Source organism: Caenorhabditis briggsae, assembly GCF_000004555.2.
Source record: "Caenorhabditis briggsae complete genome, chrI, whole genome shotgun sequence".
Lineage (NCBI taxonomy): Eukaryota > Metazoa > Nematoda > Chromadorea > Rhabditida > Rhabditidae > Caenorhabditis > Caenorhabditis briggsae.
In genome coordinates this window covers 11,267,232-11,288,005 of record NC_013489.2, presented here as the reverse complement: position 1 = coordinate 11,288,005, position 20,774 = coordinate 11,267,232, and the positions used below count along the sequence as shown (strand labels likewise).

The 20,774-nt window shown below is 40.4% G+C and overlaps 8 protein-coding genes across 8 annotated transcripts in view; 4 read left to right on the top strand and 4 right to left on the bottom strand.

Moving 5' to 3' along the window:
* Positions 1 to 1,522, top strand: part of CBG08489 — a gene marked incomplete at both ends in the record, with an annotated part of 2,698 nt that extends 1,176 nt beyond the window's left edge. The window contains 3 exons of the mRNA XM_002640391.1: positions 712 to 1,071; positions 1,149 to 1,272; positions 1,370 to 1,522. Of these exons, the coding sequence (XP_002640437.1) occupies positions 712 to 1,071; positions 1,149 to 1,272; positions 1,370 to 1,522 (637 nt within the window). The remainder of the gene's footprint in view (positions 1 to 711; positions 1,072 to 1,148; positions 1,273 to 1,369) is intronic.
* Cbr-herc-1 overlaps positions 1 to 8,234 on the bottom strand; it is a gene marked incomplete at both ends in the record, with an annotated part of 23,616 nt that extends 15,382 nt beyond the window's left edge. The window contains 5 exons of the mRNA XM_045241256.1: positions 1,834 to 1,984; positions 2,125 to 2,322; positions 6,814 to 7,006; positions 7,490 to 7,689; positions 8,141 to 8,234. Of these exons, the coding sequence (XP_045100766.1) occupies positions 1,834 to 1,984; positions 2,125 to 2,322; positions 6,814 to 7,006; positions 7,490 to 7,689; positions 8,141 to 8,234 (836 nt within the window). The remainder of the gene's footprint in view (positions 1 to 1,833; positions 1,985 to 2,124; positions 2,323 to 6,813; positions 7,007 to 7,489; positions 7,690 to 8,140) is intronic.
* Positions 3,668 to 6,144, top strand: CBG08490 (the record flags this gene model as incomplete). Its single annotated transcript, XM_002640392.1, has 2 exons — positions 3,668 to 3,756; positions 5,997 to 6,144. 2 exons carry the CDS (start codon positions 3,668 to 3,670, stop codon positions 6,142 to 6,144), a joined length of 237 nt encoding a protein of 78 aa, XP_002640438.1.
* A 521-nt stretch (positions 8,235 to 8,755) lies between the features above and the next one.
* On the bottom strand, positions 8,756 to 10,430 carry CBG08491 (the record flags this gene model as incomplete). The annotated part of the gene is made up of 4 exons (XM_002640393.2): positions 8,756 to 9,022; positions 9,535 to 9,949; positions 10,063 to 10,245; positions 10,387 to 10,430. The coding sequence occupies 4 exons, from the start codon at positions 10,428 to 10,430 to the stop codon at positions 8,756 to 8,758; spliced, it is 909 nt and encodes a 302-aa protein (XP_002640439.2).
* Positions 10,431 to 10,527: 97 nt separating this feature from the next.
* CBG08492 lies at positions 10,528 to 11,849 on the top strand (the record flags this gene model as incomplete). The annotated part of the gene is made up of 5 exons (XM_002640394.1): positions 10,528 to 10,601; positions 10,651 to 11,134; positions 11,184 to 11,497; positions 11,544 to 11,631; positions 11,679 to 11,849. The coding sequence occupies 5 exons, from the start codon at positions 10,528 to 10,530 to the stop codon at positions 11,847 to 11,849; spliced, it is 1,131 nt and encodes a 376-aa protein (XP_002640440.1).
* A 672-nt stretch (positions 11,850 to 12,521) lies between these two features.
* CBG08493 lies at positions 12,522 to 14,990 on the bottom strand (the record flags this gene model as incomplete). The annotated part of the gene is made up of 3 exons (XM_002640395.1): positions 12,522 to 12,576; positions 12,703 to 13,650; positions 14,743 to 14,990. 3 exons carry the CDS (start codon positions 14,988 to 14,990, stop codon positions 12,522 to 12,524), a joined length of 1,251 nt encoding a protein of 416 aa, XP_002640441.1.
* Positions 14,991 to 15,506: 516 nt separating this feature from the next.
* Cbr-smg-2 lies at positions 15,507 to 19,666 on the bottom strand (the record flags this gene model as incomplete). Its single annotated transcript, XM_002640396.1, has 7 exons — positions 15,507 to 15,769; positions 16,523 to 16,733; positions 16,786 to 18,404; positions 18,464 to 18,852; positions 18,903 to 19,174; positions 19,218 to 19,472; positions 19,520 to 19,666. The coding sequence occupies 7 exons, from the start codon at positions 19,664 to 19,666 to the stop codon at positions 15,507 to 15,509; spliced, it is 3,156 nt and encodes a 1,051-aa protein (XP_002640442.1).
* A 387-nt stretch (positions 19,667 to 20,053) lies between these two features.
* The window catches only part of Cbr-haf-6, a gene marked incomplete at both ends in the record, with an annotated part of 10,508 nt that continues 9,787 nt past the window's right edge, over positions 20,054 to 20,774 (top strand). Inside the window, 2 exons of the mRNA XM_045241255.1 lie at positions 20,054 to 20,118; positions 20,203 to 20,446. Of these exons, the coding sequence (XP_045093778.1) occupies positions 20,054 to 20,118; positions 20,203 to 20,446 (309 nt within the window). The remainder of the gene's footprint in view (positions 20,119 to 20,202; positions 20,447 to 20,774) is intronic.

Here is a 20,774-nt window from a genome sequence, read left to right as displayed (position 1 = left end):
AATAAACCTTTAAAATCACCCAGAAATTATTTTTCCATGGATTTTTGTAACTCTCGAAAACTTGGGAATTCGAAAACAAAACTATTGAAAAAAGCAAAGTGGTTCTATTCAAACGTTCAAGTGGGAACACACAAACCCCTCGAAAACGAACAGAAAGATGAAAAAAGAGAGTGAAAAATCACATGAAAACTAACCAGTCTCTCGCTCCGGGTGTCGTTCTATTAGAGGTTTTACGGTATGTCGTCTATGAACTTCAATTTGTGCTCATTTCGTATCACTAACAAGTCGCAACATGCCATGTGTTTAAACGTTTCAGGCTCTGTAACTTTCTCTGAACTCAAAAATTCCAACTGGCTCAAAAACCAAAATGTAGAGCTCAACGAGCCATTCAGAATGATATAAATTTGGCCAGCAAATTTTGAAGTCATGAGGAATTAGAAACTTCTGGAACCATGCCAGAATTTTGGAGACATGGCATGTTGCCATTTTGACTGTGATAAGGTGATAAGAGGGGCAAGAAGCATTTTGTGACGTTTAGAGGAATGATGAGCACAAATTGAAATGTGTGATGTCTCTGATGGCAAGTGGCATGGTTTAGTCTATTATGGTGGTCGTAAAATGGCCTAGAAATTGAATTCTACAGTTTTTAAGAAAAAAAAACCAAAACGGACGATTTCAAGGGGTTCCAGAGATCTCAAAATCCATTTTCAGCCTTCTCTCTGACTTCAACTACATTCGCGAGCCGTATGACTATCACAAAGCCAACGCCGAGTACGTGTTCCTCTTCTCGATGGGATACTTTTGCTATGATTTGCTGGATATGTACTATCACGGAGAGCTGGAAGCATCCAAAGAGTATCTCATCCATCACTCCCTCGTTATCACTGCTTTCTCGATTATTCTCTTCTCGGGACGACTTTTTGGTCTAGCAATGATCGCCTTGTTGGTCGAGGTTCAAACTGTTTTCCTGCATTTGAGAACGATGGTTCGGTTGCTTTATGGATCCAAGAACATGCCGAAATCGATTGATTTGCTTATCAATGCCAACATGATTTGTCTGTTTTTGTTCAGGTATGATTCTCAAGATCCTTGGATCAAGATCCTTGAGTCAAGGAAATCTGGACAAACCGATAAACAGGCTATTTCAGACACCTTCCCGTTTGCTACTTGCTCTTCTATCTGTTGGTTCAAGACGTCAAGGTTCCACTTGTCTTGAAGACCTTCTTGGTTGGAGGACTCACTTTCTTGGAGTACCATAACACTCATCTTACTGTAGGTGTCTTTTTTTTGCCTAGCTGGGCTTAAGGCCGGCCGGCCACGGTCTTGGCCGTTCCTCATTTCCGACAGCCTTAACAACACCTATTTTCAGATGGCCATGGCGAAATCCGACGGATTCTTCGGACACGAACGACAGGCACTCGATGAGGACAGTTGTGATCCATTGGGATCGGTGAATAAGGGGAAGGAGTCGTCTCCAAAATCCACCACGTCATCTACACGAACCGCCCGAAAAGTCGAATGAATCAGAAGGCCTAAGCCAGGGATAAAAAGATCATCATCATTTAAAAAAATGTCCGGGGTGCTGTTTTTTTTGTGTGTAAAATTAATGTGTCAATGAGTATCGAATAAACCGTTTTCCTTTGATTTTTTTCCAAACTTTTCTCTAGAATCCGACCGCAGCAGACCGGACGTGGGCCGGCTGCTGTACAGGGTTACTGTAGTTGTAAAGGACTAGGCCGTTAGGAATCCCGCCTATCCCATGAGAACCCGGAGTACTGTACCCAAATTTTTAAATTCCGCGGTCGACCTCGGCCGGCCCAGAAATCCACTCACTTTTTACCGAATCCGCACTGTCCAAGAGCGTCGGAACCAAACGAGAAGGTCCGTCCACAATGGGTCAGAAGAATTGTGTGATTGTCACCGCACGCCGCTTCGACAACTCCCAAACCATCCATTTGGGTGACATGGTGAACTGAGGTTTGAGCTGAAAAAAAGAGATAGGGTTACTGTAGTTGTGAATGATTAAAAGGGGATACTATAAAGAGGTACGGTATAGGGTTATTGTAGCTATAAATAGGTACTTAAAAAATTACTGTAGGATTACGGTACCCTACCAAAACTTACGCCTAAAATCGTCCATTCCCAACTCTCCGGAATTGTTCTGACCCCATGTGAAGACTGCTCCAGACGCCGAAATGGCCACACAGTGTCGAGCTCCGGCTTCGACGCGAACGATTGGAATCGCATTGAGATGTTCGACGAGTTCTGGATGATGAATGCACCGTCCATCGGCTTGTTCTCCCCATACGTACACACGACCATCTGGAAGAAAATAAAGCTAGCTTTTCGAGAAAAACGAGAAAAACAGCATGATTTTTCTAGGCCACCAAAGTTGTTGGTTCAGAAATGGTGTAACATGCAACTGATGAATTTTCTTTACCATTTCCCAAGGTGGCCTAACTTTCTCAACATGAATTTTCTAGGTCACCGTGACAAATAACCTAGAAATGATCTGATATTCACTTGGTATGTTTAGTGAGCAATATTGAAATGGTGGCCTAACTTTTGCAAGTTGAATTTTCTAGGCCATCATGGTAAATAGCATGACCTAGAAAATACACAAAGTGAATATTGGCTCTTTTCTAGACCATCCACCATAATGGCCTAGAAAACTCAACTTGTAAAAGTTAGACCACCATGTTAAAATGACCTCGGAAAACACTTTCTCAACATGATTTTTATAGGCCATCACGATAAATGACTTAGAAATATCTCCATACTCACTCGGTGAGCTTCTTATGCGATTTTGATATGGTGGCCTAATTCTTGCAAATTGGGTTTTCTAAGCTACCATAGTTAATGCCCTAGAAGTAGTGTAACATGCGCTTAATGTCTTTTTTTAGGTACTTTGCCGAGGTGGCCTAACTTCCGCAAGTTGAGTTTCCTAGGCCATCATGGTAAATGGCCTAGAAAAGTATATTCATCTGGTGTGTTTTCTAGACCATTTACCAAGGTGGCCTAGCTTTAGAGTTTTCTAGGCCACCAACTTTCCTGTTTCGAAAATTCGAATTTTTTTTTCTAGGTTACGGTAGCTGTCGTTCTTGTACAGCTCTTATAGTTTTTGTACCAAAAAATACAGTAATCCAAAACCCCTTGCAAAGTCAGATTGAATACGTAATCACCATATCAATCCCTCTTGCTTTTCTATCATGTCCTCATTGTTTCAATCTTTGTTCCTAAATACCGCCGCCAAATCTCCCACAAATTAACCGATCTTTTCATTAATTGTTATCAAAAAATAAATAATTCGGCGGGCTAATCAGAAGGAAAGTGCTTCTCCATTCTCTGTCTTAAATCAAAGTGGATCAAATCAAGGACGTCTTCCTTCTCTTTTTTTCGAAAAAAAATGAGGAGAACTTGCCCCTTTCGCCATCGAATCCAGTTCCTTTTCTTTCGTAAAAAATCCATGGCATTGAATTTATCGTAATAGGCATGATTTATGTCAATCAGAATGTGTGTAAATTAAAATAAAATCAGTCCAAAAACCGTCTAGAGATTTTGGACCAAAGAGAGGGGGGCGGAGAGATCAAGAAGCCATCGGTATAAATAGACATCATCTGGAATCAGAAGACAAGCAGTTTCAGCAACTCTTCCTTATTCAAACAATATGCGTTTCTTCGTCGTCTTCACCTCAATGATCGCCGCCTCATCGGCGTTCTTGTTCCCATCCGCCGGAGGAGGTGGTGGATGTGGATGGTGAGTTCTCACTTCTAGAAGGATCTTCTAGGATTTCTCAATTCTCATTTTTTCAGCGGTGCCCCACCACCACCACCAGCGTGTGCTCCACCACCAGCCCCAGCTTGCGGAGGAGGAGCTCCACCACCACCAGCCTACGCTGCTCCAGCTCCAGCCGCCTACGCCGCCCCAGCCGGAGGAGCTTATCCAGTCGGAGGACGTTAAGAAGGTGTGAATTCGATTCGATTCAATTCAACCAGTATTTGTATATTTGGAGTATTTAAGAACCGAAAGTTCAATAAATATTATTTTCCACCTGATTTTGTTTTTTCTGAGTTTCGGGCAAAGGAAATATCCGAATAAGAACCCAAGAATCTAATTTCAATACAGGATTCTAGACAATCAGAGGTCTGTCAGATTCCGATTCCAGTAAATTTGGTATATTGAAGGATAGCGATATATACAGTACCCATGAGTGTGATCAGAAGACTACGGTAGATACAGTAACCCAGACGATGTTCAACTATCACCATAAGTCATTTCAAGCATCCAATGAATCCCGGAAACTCGAACCAGATAGAGAACCGGGGACTGAGACGTTTCATTATCACAAGTGGAAACAAGCTTATCACGATTTCTAATGGCTTCGTTGAAATTCAGAAAATTCATGAAATGATAAAAAAGGGATCCCCAGATATCGAAGCATATAAAATACTAAAAAACCACCCAGTAAACTGGGTATACTGTAGGATAACTATATCTACAGTATCCAAGAATGACATGTTTTGATTATAAGAAGATTACGGTAGATGCAGTAACGCAGTCTGCTGTTAACAGACACTTCAGGAGACTAGATACCGTAAAGCCTGCAATAGAAAGGCCCCTAAATGCGAGCCAACTTATCTCGGTTCATGTCAAAGATATCAAAAAATTGTCAACTGATAAAATGTTCTTCATAATATCAGCAACATTTTAACAGTTGACATATTTTTGATATCTTTCATGGGAATTGAGATAATTGAGCTCAAACATTAGTTTGGAGGGCCTAGGCTTTACGGTATGTGTGGTTAAATTTACAAGTATACTGTAGAAGGGAATTGCACATCATAACACAACTATCATACTGTAGGATGTAACGTATTAACATTCACACAGCTATCATACTGTAGGTACCGTTTCAGCCTTGATTTGAATCAAAACCCAAAGTCAAATTTGAGATTGTTCCAGAGTGATTCTTTAGGCTTCCATCAACCATGATACTGTAGCGCTTTGGAATACTGTAGCGTAGCTCGGTGGCTACTGTATTCTTCCTAACTTCCAGCAGATCTCGATTCCAGAACATTCAGTCGGCGGACCAGAAGTTATAAAATTATAGCAAACTCTCTATAACTGATTCCCATACCAACTACCGTATTCGCTCTATTAGAAGTTCCCTCAAACCGTCCACTTTGAGCTCAATTATCTCGGTTCCCATAAGAGATATGGAAAATTTGTCAACTGAAAAAATGTTTATCTGAGCATCACCAATATTTTATCAGTTTACAATTGTTGATATCTCACTTAGGAACCGAGATGATTGAGCTCAAAGTTGACGATTTATTCGGAAGAAATACGGTAACAACCTAGATCCAGCAACCTAGAAAACTTCAGAAAGTTCAGGATTCGGTTCATGAGATTAGCCTGATTCCAACCCATATCCATTTTTCGTGTCACCAGATCCATTCATCCTTAGAAATCAACGAATCTAAAAACCATCCAACCGCAATGAACACTACTTATATTACAATATTCTATGCTGAATTGCACTCTTCGGACGGACATGACGACGTTAAGAAAAACCGAAGAAGAATCAGAAGACGTCACAGAAACATTGAATCGCGCCAAGTGAAACTTGGTCTGTCATCAAAAGCGTAAAGAAGCGTAAAGCTTAGCGTAGAAAATTCTCTCTTTCTCTCTCTCTCTCTCCCTCTCTCTATCTACCTGCCGAAAAGTGTACCAAGAGGAGGTGGGCGGAGAGATCAATTAGACGACAATTTGAAGATCCTCAGAGTATAAATAGACATCATCTGGAATCAGAAGACAAGCAGTTTCAGCAACTCTTCCTTATTCAAACAATATGCGTTTCTTCGTCGTCTTCACCTCAATGATCGCCGCCTCATCGGCGTTCTTGTTCCCATCCGCCGGAGGAGGTGGTGGATGTGGATGGTGAGTTCTCACTTCTAGAAGGATCTTCTAGGATTTCTCAATTCTCATTTTTTCAGCGGTGCCCCACCACCACCACCAGCGTGTGCTCCACCACCAGCCCCAGCTTGCGGAGGAGGAGCTCCACCACCACCAGCCTACGCTGCTCCAGCTCCAGCCGCCTACGCCGCCCCAGCCGGAGGAGCTTATCCAGTCGGAGGACGTTAAGAAGGTGTGAATTCGATTCGATTCAATTCAACCAGTATTTGTATATTTGGAGTATTTAAGAACCGAAAGTTCAATAAATATTATTTTCCACCTGATTTTGATTTTCTGAGCATGTTATCAATATCGAATATCAGAAAGACCTCTCTCCCAGTAGACGAGGCATACTGTAGCTATATCTACAGTAACCAAGAATGTGTACTAAGCTATAGGAATTTAGAAAAAAAGATGCAGGGTGTTTTAGGAAGATTTCCAAAAACTGAAATTTTCAAAATCACGATAGAGGATTCCAGACAGATAGAAGTCTGTAGGATTCCCTATTGAACTTGGTATACTGTATGTTCTACCTACAGTAACCAAGAATGCTAACTTGGTATACTGTAGGATAGTCATATTTACAGTACCCAAGAAATTTCCGAAACTCTGAATGTTTGAATTTCTGGATTTTTGAATATTCAATTTTTGAAATTTCCAAATTTAGAAATTCCGAATTTTCGACTTTTTGAAATTTTGAGATCAAAAATTATGGAAAATTGGCTGAAATTTCAGGAAATTCTGGTCTTAAATCATGCAAAATAGACTGAAAATCATGAAAACTTGGCTCAAAACTCATAAAAATTGGTGCAAATTTTTTCAAAAACGCTGGCATCTGGCCTAGCTCGCTCAGCTTACCTTCAGTCAATGCGATGCAATGATCGGATCCAGAAGCCACTTGAACCACTTCGTTGAGTTGATTGATCCGTTTTGGCATCTCTTGCCAAGTGATTGTGTTCTCCATTCCCAGTTGTCCGTGTTCATTGGAGCCCCATGCGAAGACTCGGCCATCATCGGCCACTGCAAGACTGTGAGCTCGGCCGGCGGCGATCTGCAATGAGATTTTTAGGTCAGTTAGGTCAGAGATTCTCGATTTTTTTGCTGAAAATTTGGAATATTTTGAATTTTTGATTTGAAATTCTAATTATATTTCCTCGGCCATTTTCGGTTATGATCGTTTGAAGTTGGGCTAGAGACGCAGCGTGTCTCGTTTCTCTGCGTCTCTAGCTACAGAAGCTTCAGGTGACCATAACTTGGCTCAGCCGTCAACTTTGAGTTCGATTATCTCGGTTCCTGTGAAAGATATCAAAAACTTGTCAACTGATAAAATGTTCATCATAATATCACCAATATTTTATCAGTTGACAAATTTTTTACAACTTTCACAGGAATCGAGATAATTGAGCTCAAAGTTGGCGGCTTGGGTGGGTGTCGGTTAGAGGAAACATAGTTGGTCTTTCCTGATTCTGGTGGTTGCTTGTTATTTTCAAGATGGGCGTCTATCTGTATTTCCAAAAGTCCGGATGTCTCTCACCTGTACAATGCCAACTCCACTCGTCAACGAAACGGGATAAATGGAAAACGAGCCCTCACTCCGTTTTCCTCGTCCCAGCTGTCCGTCGACATTGCTTCCAACACTCCACATTTTGCGGTCTTTTGTCAGGAAAATTGTGTGTTGCTCTCCACAGGCGACAGCTTTAACCGCAGTGCCGTCAGCATCATTTGGAGCACCGACTGGAAAGAAAATGGGGGAATTTTGGTAGATTCTAAGTTTTGAATTTGAATTTTGCCAATTTTTGTTAATTTTCAGAAAATCTCTAACTCCTCAAAATCGAAATTTTTTGAAAAAAAAGCTGAAATATTTAGGAAAATTGAAAAATTGGAAATTTCAAAAAATCCAAAAAAATCAGAGTTTTTTTCTGAAAATCTTGAAAATTTCAAAAAATTGAAAAAATCGAAAATTTTGGAAAAAATCAGAAATTTTCGAAATTTTCTGAAAATTTTAAAATTTCAAAAAAATTCTAAAAAAATTCGAAAATTCTGTAATTTCAAAATTTTATGAAAAGCAGAAATTTCTCGAAAAATCTGTGATTTCGATAGAAACTTTCAAATAAAAAGAGGAAATTTTCAGAAATTCCAGAAAACTTGAAAAATCTAAAATTTGAATTGAATCTTAATTACTGACTAATTCTCTCTGGAACTCGTATCATTGGCTCCGAGAGCCTCGCACCCAGCTGTCCTTCTCCCGTCTGTCCACATCCGAGCAGTTCTGCGTGCATTTTTGGAGACTAGAAAGTAGTTTCTAATCTAAAAAGGTTTAATTCGAAAGGAAGGAGGAGTTAAATGAGCAAAGAAAATATCCAATTGTGTATAATTAACAGCTGAGGCTCATTTTAGCTAGGACTGGTGAGAAAAAAGGGGAAGAGAGAGGAAGAGGATTAAAAATTATATGTGATTTATTGAAATTCGGAGAAAAAAAAACTGACAAAATTTAGAAAAAAAAACCAACAAGACAACAACAATTCAAGAAGGAAAATGATCCAGAGTAACAGATTACTGTATTTTCTTTAATTTTGAGCTCAATTATCTCGAATACTGTGAAAGATATCAAAATTTTGTCAACTGATAAATTATTGGTGATTATCTGGTGAATGTTTTATCAGTTGAAAGATATTTGATATCTTTATCAGGAATCGAGATAATGAGCTTTAATTAGAGGAAGTACGGTATATAAATATCAGGGGAAAAAGGATTCACTTTGAATTAAAAAAAAGAACGAAAAACAATAACAATAGAATAACTACTCCTTAACTTCGCTCATCTCCTGTATATTCTCTTCTGGAGCTTCTTGAGCAGCATAAGCCGCATCAGAAGACGTCGATGGTTCTCCACTGGCCTTGGCCTCCTCTTCTTTCCTGGCCCACGCAGCTTCACGATCCTGGGCGGCCTTCTCCTTCCGTTTGCTCTTCATCAACAGCTCGATTTCTGCACAATCCACACCCATCATTCGAAGAAGATGAAGACGTTCCTCTTTGGAGATGTATGGGGCGATGGTGTGGTAGCCGACCTGGAAAATTAGTTTTAATTGTAAAATTGTATTAGAAGGGCACTTTGAGAAGGTCTTGAAAAAAATAGTAGGGTCCCCTGAAATATAAGGGCCCTCTTCAAAATTTGCGCACGTTTCAGTGATAAATATTCTGGAAATTCCGAGAGTTTTTGCTAAAAAACTTGCTTAGTTCTGGCGAAACTAATGGATTTTCATGCATTTTGAACGAAATTTCCTTCAATTTTTCAATAAAAGTTTTCGGAAAAAAATGTCAGGACAAATAGAAGGACCCTCTAATAGAAGGGCCCTCCGGAGGTACCGTAAAACCTGTAATAGAAGGACACTCACACTACCAACTTCGAGCTCAATTATCTAGATTCTTGTAAAAGATATCTTCTGATATTATGATAAACAATTTATCAATTGGCAAGGTTTTATATCATTTACAGAAACCGAGATAAATTGGGTCAAAGTTGAAAGTTTGGGAGCCCTTCTTATACAGCTTTTACGCTAGTTTTAAACCAAAAACTAACCCAAGTACAAACTGGCTCATCCTCGTCACAATAAACCACAACAGTTCCATTCTGCTGTTTCCTAACGTCTCCTTTGCATGTCAACTTCTCCAGGGGAACCAAATTCTCCTCGGATTTCAGCATATGAAGCATGTCCTCAGCTCCAATCTTGACCTTCTGCTTATTCATGAATTTGAATAAATACCGAATTCCCTCTTGTGACAGACGGAATCTCGTGTTCTCCACTTTGCCTTCTGTTCTACTGAACATTTTCATTCCGGCGTTTTGAATGGAGACTTTTGCCATGTTCTCTTTTACGAAATTCTTGATGGCGTCGTTAGCATAGAAGAGTTGACGACTGTTCGCATCGTTGGATTCGAGGCGACGACTGAAGAGGTTTTGGTACTTGAAGGATTCGTCGACTCCGTAGTGGTTACTGTAAAAAGATGTCGAAGTTATGGGAGAGTTATATATGAATGAGAGATACTTGAAAACATGTCATATTGGTTTTGGTGACATTTCCGAGTCAACAAATAATACAAAACTCACCGAATATCGTGCCATCTCTCATCGTCCAACTTCAAAAATGTGAATGGCTCATCTTTGAACATTTTCTTCTTCTTCCATGCCGGTCCGTTGGCAGCACTTCCGTCGAAATTCGACTCATCGACTTTCTCAATCAAAGCGACGAAGAACCCTCCAGTGTCTTGAGCGTGCGGAGTGATGCGCATTCTGGAAAATTGTGATATTTGGGTTTCTGTAGCTACAGTAGTCATTTTAAAAAGATCAAATTTTCACGCTAACCCCCACACCTGACCTCCCTATTCAAATTACCTAGCTATTTAGCTAGAAGATTCGTAGCTTCCAGTTCACTCTACAAGACTGACAGTCAGTTTCGAATAATTTATCTCTCTCATAAAGGTGATTTTTTGAACAATTCGGATTTTCTTCAAAATCCATTAAAAGATAGATTACAGGAGGAAAGAAAAAAGTAGCCGAAATTTGGAAAAAAGAATGGCGAACGAGAACGATAAAAAAGATGAGGAAAAGGATCCGATGGACGCGGTTCGATTTAAGCCCGGCAAGCAGTAAGGGGACCTTTTTATCATTTTATCAGTAGTCAAATTTTTTTTGCAGTTTCGGCCAATGGACAATTGAAAAAACGTTAGACGAAGGTGGCTTTGGTCAGGTGTATCTGGTAAAGCGGAACGATGGAAAACGGGCGGCGCTAAAAGCGGAATCAAATGCAGTGGAAGGTGGATCAGCAATCAAATTGGAGCAGCTTATCCTCAAAAAGCTCAATAAGAACGGTGCGATGCCTCATGTCCCAGAACTTTTCGCATCGGCGAAACGAAAAAACTACTGCTACATGATCATGACGTTGCTTGGCGAGAACTTGAAGTCGTTGAAGAGCAAACGACCCAAGGAACGATTCTCTCGTGGTACATGGTCTCGTGTGGGTATTCAGTGTCTTTATGCGCTCAAGTACATGCATGACTGTGGATTCGTTCATCGAGATATCAAACCACAGAATTTTATGCTGGGGAATGAGGAAGACAAGGAGAGAGCCAGAATCGTTCATATTTTGGATTTTGGTCTAGCTAGGCAGTATGCCAAATTTGTAAGAATTTTCGGAGGAGATGGTACCCTTTTTTAATCAAAAATTCCAGAGCGAGGCCACAAAGAAATGGACGGCTCGCCGAGCCCGTGGCAGTGCCGAATTCCGTGGAACACTTCGCTACACCTCTCCAAACGTTTGCTTGCGAAAAGAGCAGGGACGAGTCGACGATGTCTGGTCTCTTCTTTATGTGCTCATTGAGCTCAACGGAGGGCTGCCTTGGCAGACATCACAGAAGAGGGATGAGGTGGAGGCGATGAAGATTCTGATGCCGGAAAAGGATCAGATGCTGAACATGCCGACGTGTATGGGTGGTGTGATTCCACACTTGAAAACGCTTAGTTACTATAATAGACCTGATTATCAGTAAGTAATGCGCCGGAGGCGCGCCAGGCGGACTGAAAATTTTCAGTTTGATCTTCAAAGCTCTGTGGCAAGTGATGCTCAACGAAGGACAGACGCCACGCTCCAGATTCGATTGGGAGAAGAAGGATCCAGATGTATTGACTTTTCAAGAATTTCAGCCGAATTTCTTAATTGTTTTCAGCCATCAGTTCCACCAGCCGATTGGGAGAATCCGGATGGTCGCTTCTTCAAACAAGACGACATTGGAATCAATGGGCCGCCACCGGCCGGTGTGGACGCCGGCGAATCTACCGTAGTCGATGGAGACCCATTGAAAAGTGACAAAGTGAAGTCGTTGAATTTGAAGAAGTAGGAAGATTCAGAGAATCAGAATCAGCCTCACTGAATCATGAAATTCAATTAACACTGATAAATATTTCTCGCCTATTTTTCACTGTTTCCTACATTTTCGGGGATGGTCCTAACTACAGTAATCCTTTTCCAAAATTCCAAATGTCGAAAAAATTCCGGATTCCGTATTTGGAAATTCGTTTTCCGGATTCCGTTTTCAAAACATTCCGGATTTCAAGAAATTCATAATTTGTCCGGATTCGCGATTCCGTTCCTGAAAAGTCATTCCGGACATCTCTGGTCCTAACTGCAGTAACTACAGTAATCCAATTGGAGCCAACATCTAGCTCAAAATCTCAAAATCTCTGAGCAATATGCGATTTTTTAGTTGTTTTTCGGTCAAATTCTAGGAGCAAAATCGTCGTAAAATGACAATTTTTGAATCCAAAAATTCTGGAAAATCACAACATTTAAAGACTGATTTAAGCCAATTTTCCCAATGTTAGGGTATTTTTCTCCCAGAAAACTCTTAAAATGACATAAATATCGAAATTCAGCTCAAAACTAGCTTGAAACAGTTAGAAATCAAGTTGAAATGGTCTGAAATCGTCTAAAATCATCCTAATATCTCTAAAACCGTTCGAAATCCAAGCTTAGATAATCTAAAACGGCCTGAACAGCTCAAATTCAGCTTTTAAAAAAAGTATGAAACATCACTGAATAGAGCCCAGGGTTGCTCAAAGAATGATCTGAAAAGATGATTAACAGGTCTAAAATAGGACTAGAAACATGAAGTTGAACTAGCCTAAATTAGCCTAAAACTAGTCAAAAAAAAGTCTGAACAAATTCTCCAAATTTCACATAAAAAAACTCACGAATAGTGAAGATTCATCTCCTTGGCTTCTTCTTCGGTAGGTGGGAACAACGATGGAACGATGACCTTCTTCATCTTCTCCTCACTGACATCCTCCAACGAGTTGTACAATTTCATGTCCCTATCGAAAACCTTCCATTGATTGACTCCATTTTCTCTCTTGAGCTCTGGGAGCATCTTCGACGTATCCACAAGTTTCAACGACCCTTTGGAGTCTCTGAGAAGCTGTGCGACGACAGCCTCATCTTCAATCGGATTCATCGAGCACGTCGAGTAAACCATTCTTCCTCCAACTTTCAACTGTTGAGCTCCTTTTCTAGCGATTGCGATTTGCATTCTATGGAGACCAAGACCATCTTGTGGTGTCCACTTCTTCCAGATTTCGGGATTCTTCCGAAGGGTTCCGTCTCCGGAGCAGATGACGTCGGCAAGCACCCTATCGAACTGTATGAGTCCTCCATCGCTATCAGCGATTTGTGGGAAGCGAGCAGCGTCTTCACAAGTGACAGCACAAGCGGCAGTTCTGAATCTCTTAAGAGTATGATGGATGAGCATATAGCATCTCTTCATATCCACATCATTCGCAATGACCATTCCTTTTGGATTCTCATCATTCTCATGAATCATTTCCAGAAGTTGAGTGGTCTTGCTTCCAGGAGCAGCACACAGGTCCAGGACGTAGTGCTCGGAAGTTGGAGCCAACAGAAGTGGTGGGATCATGGAGACGGCTTCCTGGCGAGAGAGATTTCCGAGTTCCGCCTCGGTGACAAGGAAATTATGAAGTTGGGCGAGAATCGGGTGACTGCGGACGGCGGTTCGAGACATCGGAGTTTGATAGGCCTCTTTGTACCATGGAAGGCTTTTTGGGACGCAGACAGCGGTGTCTTCGGCTTCCACGATTTTCCCGAAGAATCGATTTTCCATCTCATGGATCAGTTGTTCGCGATCTCTGCAGAAAAGTGCGGGTTTGGGAAATTATATCATTTCGGGTGGGATCATTCAACTAGTATTATTGTTGTCCAAAAAAATGGCACTTAGAGAGTATTTTTTGCAGTCTGAATACGGTAGGGATATCGAGGCGGCGACACGAAACAACACGCAAACGATGGAGACGCAGAGAAATTTTTTGTTTATCTGTCTGCGTCTCAAGGTTCACTCTCTCGGTCAACGATAATAGAAAATTCGAGATTTTTCAAAATATTTTCTGAAATTTGTAGCAGGACTACTGTAGTTACTGTAATTTGAGCTATCTCGAACAATTTAGGATTAAAATACATTCACAGTGGTGTATGGTGGTTTTTTGCTTTATTCTGTGCAGAAAATCGTGTAAATTCACATAGAAATAGGAAAAAACGCTGAAAAAATCAATTTTTAGTGTTTTTATTCAGATTTTCGCTGATTTTTCTCCCGCTAAAAACTGAAATTTTTCGAGATAAATTCGAGGTTTTTATCCGGAATTTCTCAGCTTTTTTTTTGCAAAATTTTTAGACCTTTCTAGGGGTTTCAGCTATTTTCAAAGATTCTTTTTCGATTTTTCCAGTTTTTTTGTCTTAAATTTGACGGGATGATGTTGTTGGCCGGAAGATTACTGTAGAAAATCTTGTAGTTTGTAGTTTTTCGTACAAATTGTGTTTTCAATAAAAAATTAGTTTTTTACAGTAGTAATCTACAGTAATCTACAGTAATCAAACACCGTTCCATCAAATTTTTAACAAAAAACTGGAAAAATCGAAAAAGAATTTACAAAAATAGCTGAAAAACCTAAGAAGGTCTTAAAATTTTGTAAAGCTGAGAAAATTGGCGAAAGAACCTCAGATTTTTTTCTCGAAATTTTCCATTTTCAGTGAGAAAAAATTAACAAAAATCTGAAAAAAAATTCTTCCTTCTTTCAGCCTAAATTGTTCGAGATACCTCTAACTACAGTAATCCTGTGTCGCAAATTTCCAAAAAAAAATGTTTTTTGACGGTTTCAGATCGTTTTTTTTTCAATTTTTTCAAATTCTTTCCGTTCTTCTGCGCCCAGAGTGGGGAGTCTACTCACTTATGACACCCCTGGAACCGAAACGAAACCGGCAAGTCTCTCTGAAGTGCCGCCTTGAATTCGTCGAATTGCTCCAACGGGAACACATTCTGCTGTTTATAGTACTCCCAGTATTTCTCGTTCTCCTTCAGCACCTCCCGATATCCCTGATTGCCCGGAGCATCTCGATCGTCTCTCCATTTGTTCTCTCTCGGCTCGTGTCCCTTCTTCTTGTTGTTGAAATTACGGCGACGGCTACTGTGGACCATCTTTTGTTCTTCTTCGCTTTAGATTCAAAGCGAATAAACCCTAAATTCGTTGAATGGAAAAGTCTGGAAAAAAAAGGGTCGAAGTATAGATAATATAGGTATTTGTGACCTGTAATCGAACAAAAATGGGACCTAAAATATCAGAAATTGACTTTATATGGTCCATTAAAAGGGAATCGATATATAGAAAAAAATTAAAGAAATACAACGGGATTATCAGAAACTACAGGAATGCAGGAGGCAGATGGAACTAATACTTGAGATATGTACGCAGGATCGCAAATTTTTTTGGGGGAGGATTTCAGATTTTTTGGGGACTTTAATTATTGAAAAAGAAAAACAGAGTAACATTAAAGGATGATTTGGAAACAAGAAAAATGTGGCGAGGGACAAATCTCTTGCAAAAATCCAGTAAAGCAATCCGGGGTTGATTCTCATCAAGTCAAGGTTGCATCTTCGAGTATCCTTATGAGTCCAGACGATGACTGGTGACACAAGGAACACAACGCACACCCCTCAACAGTCTTGCGACATCAGCAAATCGGACATCTTCTGCTCCATATCGTCCATATCTTGAGACATCTGCTGAGTGGATCCTTGGTATCCTCGACGTGGTCTGGTTTGAGATTGCGACCATGCGGATAGCGAGGAGCCGTCCATGTACTGGGATTGAGACTGCGATTGGGAGGCTCCTGGGCCGTAGTTCGCTTGCGATTGGGACATGTCTTGGGAGAAATCCATTGCTTCGGCTTGTTGACGGCGTTGCTCACGACGACGATCTTAAATTATAATTGAGGATATTAAATCTGAAAATCTGAAGGCTGAAGCTAAAAACTAAGATTTTGAAGCTAAAAATCAGGATTTCGAAGGTAAAAATACGAAACTTAAAACTTAAAATCAAAATTTCAGAGCTAAAAATCAGAATTTCAAAACAAAAAATCAGGATTTCAAAACTAAATAATCGAAATTTTAAAGTTGAAAAGGATGATTTCGAAACTGAAAATAAGTATTTCAGAGCTAAAAATCAGAATTTCCAAACTGAAAATGAGGAATTTAAAGCTCAAAATTAGGATTTAGCTACTAAAAACCAGAATTTTTGAACAACAAAAAAATATGATTTTGAAGATAAAAATCAAAATTTTAAAGCTGAAATATCGACTTTCAAGGTTGAATGTCAGAAATTAGACGCTAATAATTAGGATTCTACAGCTGAAAAAACAGAATTTAGAAATTCAAAGTACAGACTTTTAAAGCTAAAATTAGGATTTACCAGGTCAAAAAACAACATTTCATAGCTAAAAATCAGGATTTTAAAGCTAAAAAATCAGAATTTTGCAGTTGAAAAAGATGAATTTTAAAGTTGTAAAGCAGGATTTTAAAGCTAAAAATAGAATTTTAGAGCTGTAAGTTAAAATTTTTTAACTAAAAAATCAAAATTTTGAAGCTAGAAATCAGGATTTCGAGGCTATTTTTTTTTACTTTCAAAGCTGAAGATCCGAACTTGACAGCCAAAAAATTCAAAATGTGTTCACCTTTCTGTCCCCTTGCAGCATAAATCAATGGATCCATCATATAAGCCGGCACCGGAACATTCTGATTGAAATTTCTAGACGATTTGCTCATGCTGAGAAGATTCTGCGTATTCGCGTAGGTTGGTGGAAGACGTGGTTGCGATGGATCGACAACTTTGTACTCATTATAAGTGTATTGCATTCGTTTGATGCCGAAGCGGTTGTTGGCTCCCTGAAAATGGAATTAATATGACAGAAGAGCTGATAAAACTGATAACACCCACCGCAATATTGTTCTTCGCCTTCTGAATTGGCTTTGGAAGTGTCATTGTGAATGGTTTCAATGCACTAATTGGTCCCTCATACAACATATCCTTCTTCTTATAATGATTGATCAGCTCATACCACAACTCATGTCTTGAGAGCACTTTAGCATTTCCAACAACCACGATTCCATATTTTGCACGAGTGATAGCCACATTCAGACGCCGAGGATCGCTAAGGAAGCCGATTCCGAGTATATCATTGGATCGAACACAAGTCACAATAATGTAGTCCTTCTCACGTCCCTGGAATGCGTCGACACTGGCGATTTCAACACCTTCATAGAGCTTCGAGTTCAGCGTTCCTTGTGTTTGCATGTAGTTGACTATGAAACTGCGTTGACCTTCGTAAGGTGTGATGACTCCGATTTGACGTGGTTCAACTCCTCCTTTGATCAATTTCGACACTAGCTTCTCCACATTCGCAGCTTCAGTTCTATTCAGGAAAGAGGTTCCCGAAGCTGAAAGTTCCTCAGCTCCACTGCAATGCCAGAAGAAAGCTGGCTTGCTTGGCGTCGGCCAACTCCAGTCGATGCCCTTCATTTGCCGTTCATTCTCTGTGACACCATTCTGAAGACTTCCATCATAGAAGGCGTTACTTGGGAACTCGGAGAGCACTGGGTGCATACGATATTGAACTTGAAGACGGAATGGGCGGATGCCAAGAAGTACTAGCCGCTCGAAAAGAGACTGGCTGAGTCCAGCGATCGCTGCCTTTTTGCAAATGACAACTGGTCCTAGTTGACAATGATCTCCGACGAGAACCAATTGACGAACTCCTCTCACGATAGAAACCAAGATTTCAGGCTCCGTGGCTTGTGTACTCTCGTCGATTAAAACAGTTCTTGTTCGGATTTTGCTCAATCTTGCGTCGGCTGCTGAAGAGCACGTGCAGCAGATGACGTCAGCAGCTGCCAGAAGTTCATGCTCTTTGACACGTTTCAATTGACGATACCGCAGGTCGTCTTTCGATTCCAGCTCTCCGATTTCCTCCTTCAACTGAATCAATTTCTTGAGTTCCGGTCCTCCCAATACTTTCAATTGATGTTGAAGCGTCAAATGAGGCACAGTGGTTTCAGAGTGTTCCCGAGAACGCGCACACAATCTGACAACTTTAAGTCCTGTTTTGTGAATCTTCTCAGCCAAATGGTCAACTGCAATGTTACTCGGCGAGCAAACCAACACATTTCCCTCAGTCTTCTGTACCAAATGATAGACAATAGTGGCAGAAACGACAGTTTTTCCAGTTCCTGGTGGTCCTTGAATAAGACTGAGTGGCCGGGTAAGCACTTGCTTCACAGCTTGCGATTGGGAGCTGTTCAGATCCGGAAGTCCTGGAGCAGACAAACGACGAGGAAGCTCGAACTTGAGCATCATTTCATCAAATGGTTTTCCGAGAAGCTTGTGATAAAGGTATGGAGATACAGACTTCTGGTCGTTGACAAGAGCATCCAGAGCATTGTACTGACGATGGAAGGTGGTAGCGTTCCAAACGACGTCAACAGTGAACATGATACGACTCTCCATAACGGATCGATCAACCTGGCCGCGAATCTCAATTCCAACTTCTTCACTGTGGTCTGAAATTTCAAGAGTACGAATAAGAACATATAACTCGAGGGAAAAAAAATAAACTTACTATCAGGAATCTTCATAACACTTCCAATCCTACTCCATTCCGAACCATCCACTGTTTGGTTATGCTTCAACCGCAATTCATCTCCTTTAGCGAGTTTCATGACCCCATCAGCGAATTGTGGGAGATGGAAAAAGGCAAGAACGGATTGCCGGAGTCCGTGTTCCCAACGAACAGTTCCCACTGCTTGTGATGCTGATTCTTTCATCCGACGATCGTATTCTGCCTCAATGGCGACAAGCGGACGGAAAATCTTGGCGTACTGATGAGCGTCCATGTACTTCAATTGGACGTGATCCGGCTCTCTATCGAGTCCTGGTCTGTTCAGGTCGTCGAGTGTCGCTTCTGGATGCTCGCGCCAGAGTTCTTCGAGACGTATTGCTTGCTGAGCTCTGCAACAATCCAAAAATATACTTCTCTATTTAATTTTTGAGCTACTTACGTAATCTTCCTAGCTCTTGCTACTTGCTCCTCGCTTGGCACGTTGACAATCCACGAAAGCAGCTGTTTCTCAGCGATAACCGATTTCCAGTCTTCTGGCGACCAGTTATCGTCGTTTTGAAATGCCAGATTTGCACATGGTGTACGACAGATTATCACAACCACTTGATCCTTCTTTCCCGGAATGAAACCGAGGTTGAAGACGTTCTTCGAGGCACACCGATAACATTCAAGTTGAGTATCACCGCATGGAGAATCCTTGTGGGTGTAGGCCTGGAATTAGTGAAATTTATAGAGATTTTGATTATTTTCTTACCTCTTTATGTTGACTTCTGACCATATGATGTACAATATGACCTCCTGGGGTTCCATCGTTGGAATTACAGAACCATTTCATGCAGACTGTACACTTTGCGACGCACAGTGGATCCGAGATTCCGCAGTAACGACAAGCATGCTCTGGCAACTTCGCTTGATCTTCTGTTAGCGATTTTTCACTATCCGATTCGTCTTCAACGTCATGGAACGGCAAATCACTGGTACCATCGGTCCCTTGCAGCAAATCGGTGGTCTGAAAGAAAAAAGTAGCGATTTTAAAGTAAAAATAGGGGTTTCTACCTGTGAACTTTGAGTGGGAACACTGAATTGATTATCCAAATCAAATTGAGAATCCTGAGTGGCCGCGGACATTGCACAGTCGTCGGTGTCGACGAAGGTGAGAATTTCGTCTTGACTTTTGACATAGTCGTCGTCCGAATCGTCCATAGCTAAAATAAAAAAATTAATCGAAAAGAACAGCTCAAATCGGCAGAAAATTAGATTTTCAAAAGGTTTTTTCCAAGTAAAATAATGAGCAATAGTTCACAATCTACTTATACTCTTCTAAAAATAATTTTAGGTACCAAATGACCTAAATTCATCAATTTTCACAAATTCAATTCGTTTTTACCAATTTCCACGGAGAATTAGCAAAAAACAATGAAAGAATGCAACAAAAACAACTGAAATCGAGAGAACGCAAGGTGCGCGCAGGGTTTTCGCAACCGTGCGGCGCGCTTCTCACTTTTTCTGAAATTAGTGATTTCTGTGAAAAAGTTTGCCAATGCTTTACTGATAACAAGAACTTATTGATTATTTAGTCCTATTCAAAAAATGACTATTCTATCAAAACTATCACAAATCCCATTCAAAAGTATAGTGCAAAATAGCAAAAATTCGTAAGTTTTGATTTTTCTATTAATTGATATCAATTAAACGCCACAATTGGAACTTTTAAATTAGTCCAAAATGGTTTTTTTCAGCTATCAGACATTGCGATGGCTTCACAAACCAATATCTCGTTCGACAATTCTTCGAACCTGGCGGATTTGTGGCTTCGGGACGGGTCTAGCGGCCGTTACCTTCAGAAAAGTGTCATGTGCACCTCGGATTTCCAGTAAAAGAATCGATCACTTGAGATCGAAAGATCAGAATGCGTCGATGACAATGTGGGAGCTCTGGCAGCTCATTAAACCATTTTTCGGCTGGTTTTTCGCCGCAATTGTGGTAAGTTTTTGAGAAAGGGGCAAGGAAGTTCTCGCAACGAAAACTACAGTAATCTGAAGATACTTTTACTGATTTTTGAAAATTTTTGCTAGCGAAAAAAATCGCCGAGAAAAGCACAAAAGTCGAGAAATTTCAGAAAACTTCTGGAATTTGTTTTGAATTTCCGCCAAAACTCCTGGTTTTTTTTTCGAAAAAATCATTTTTCTTCGATTTCTTGCAAAATTTTTAAACCTGTTTAGGTTTTTTCAGCTATTTTTAAAGATTTTTTTTCGATTTTTACGAATTTTTTGTCTGAAATTTCGGTTTTTTGACGGAAGATTACTTAGAG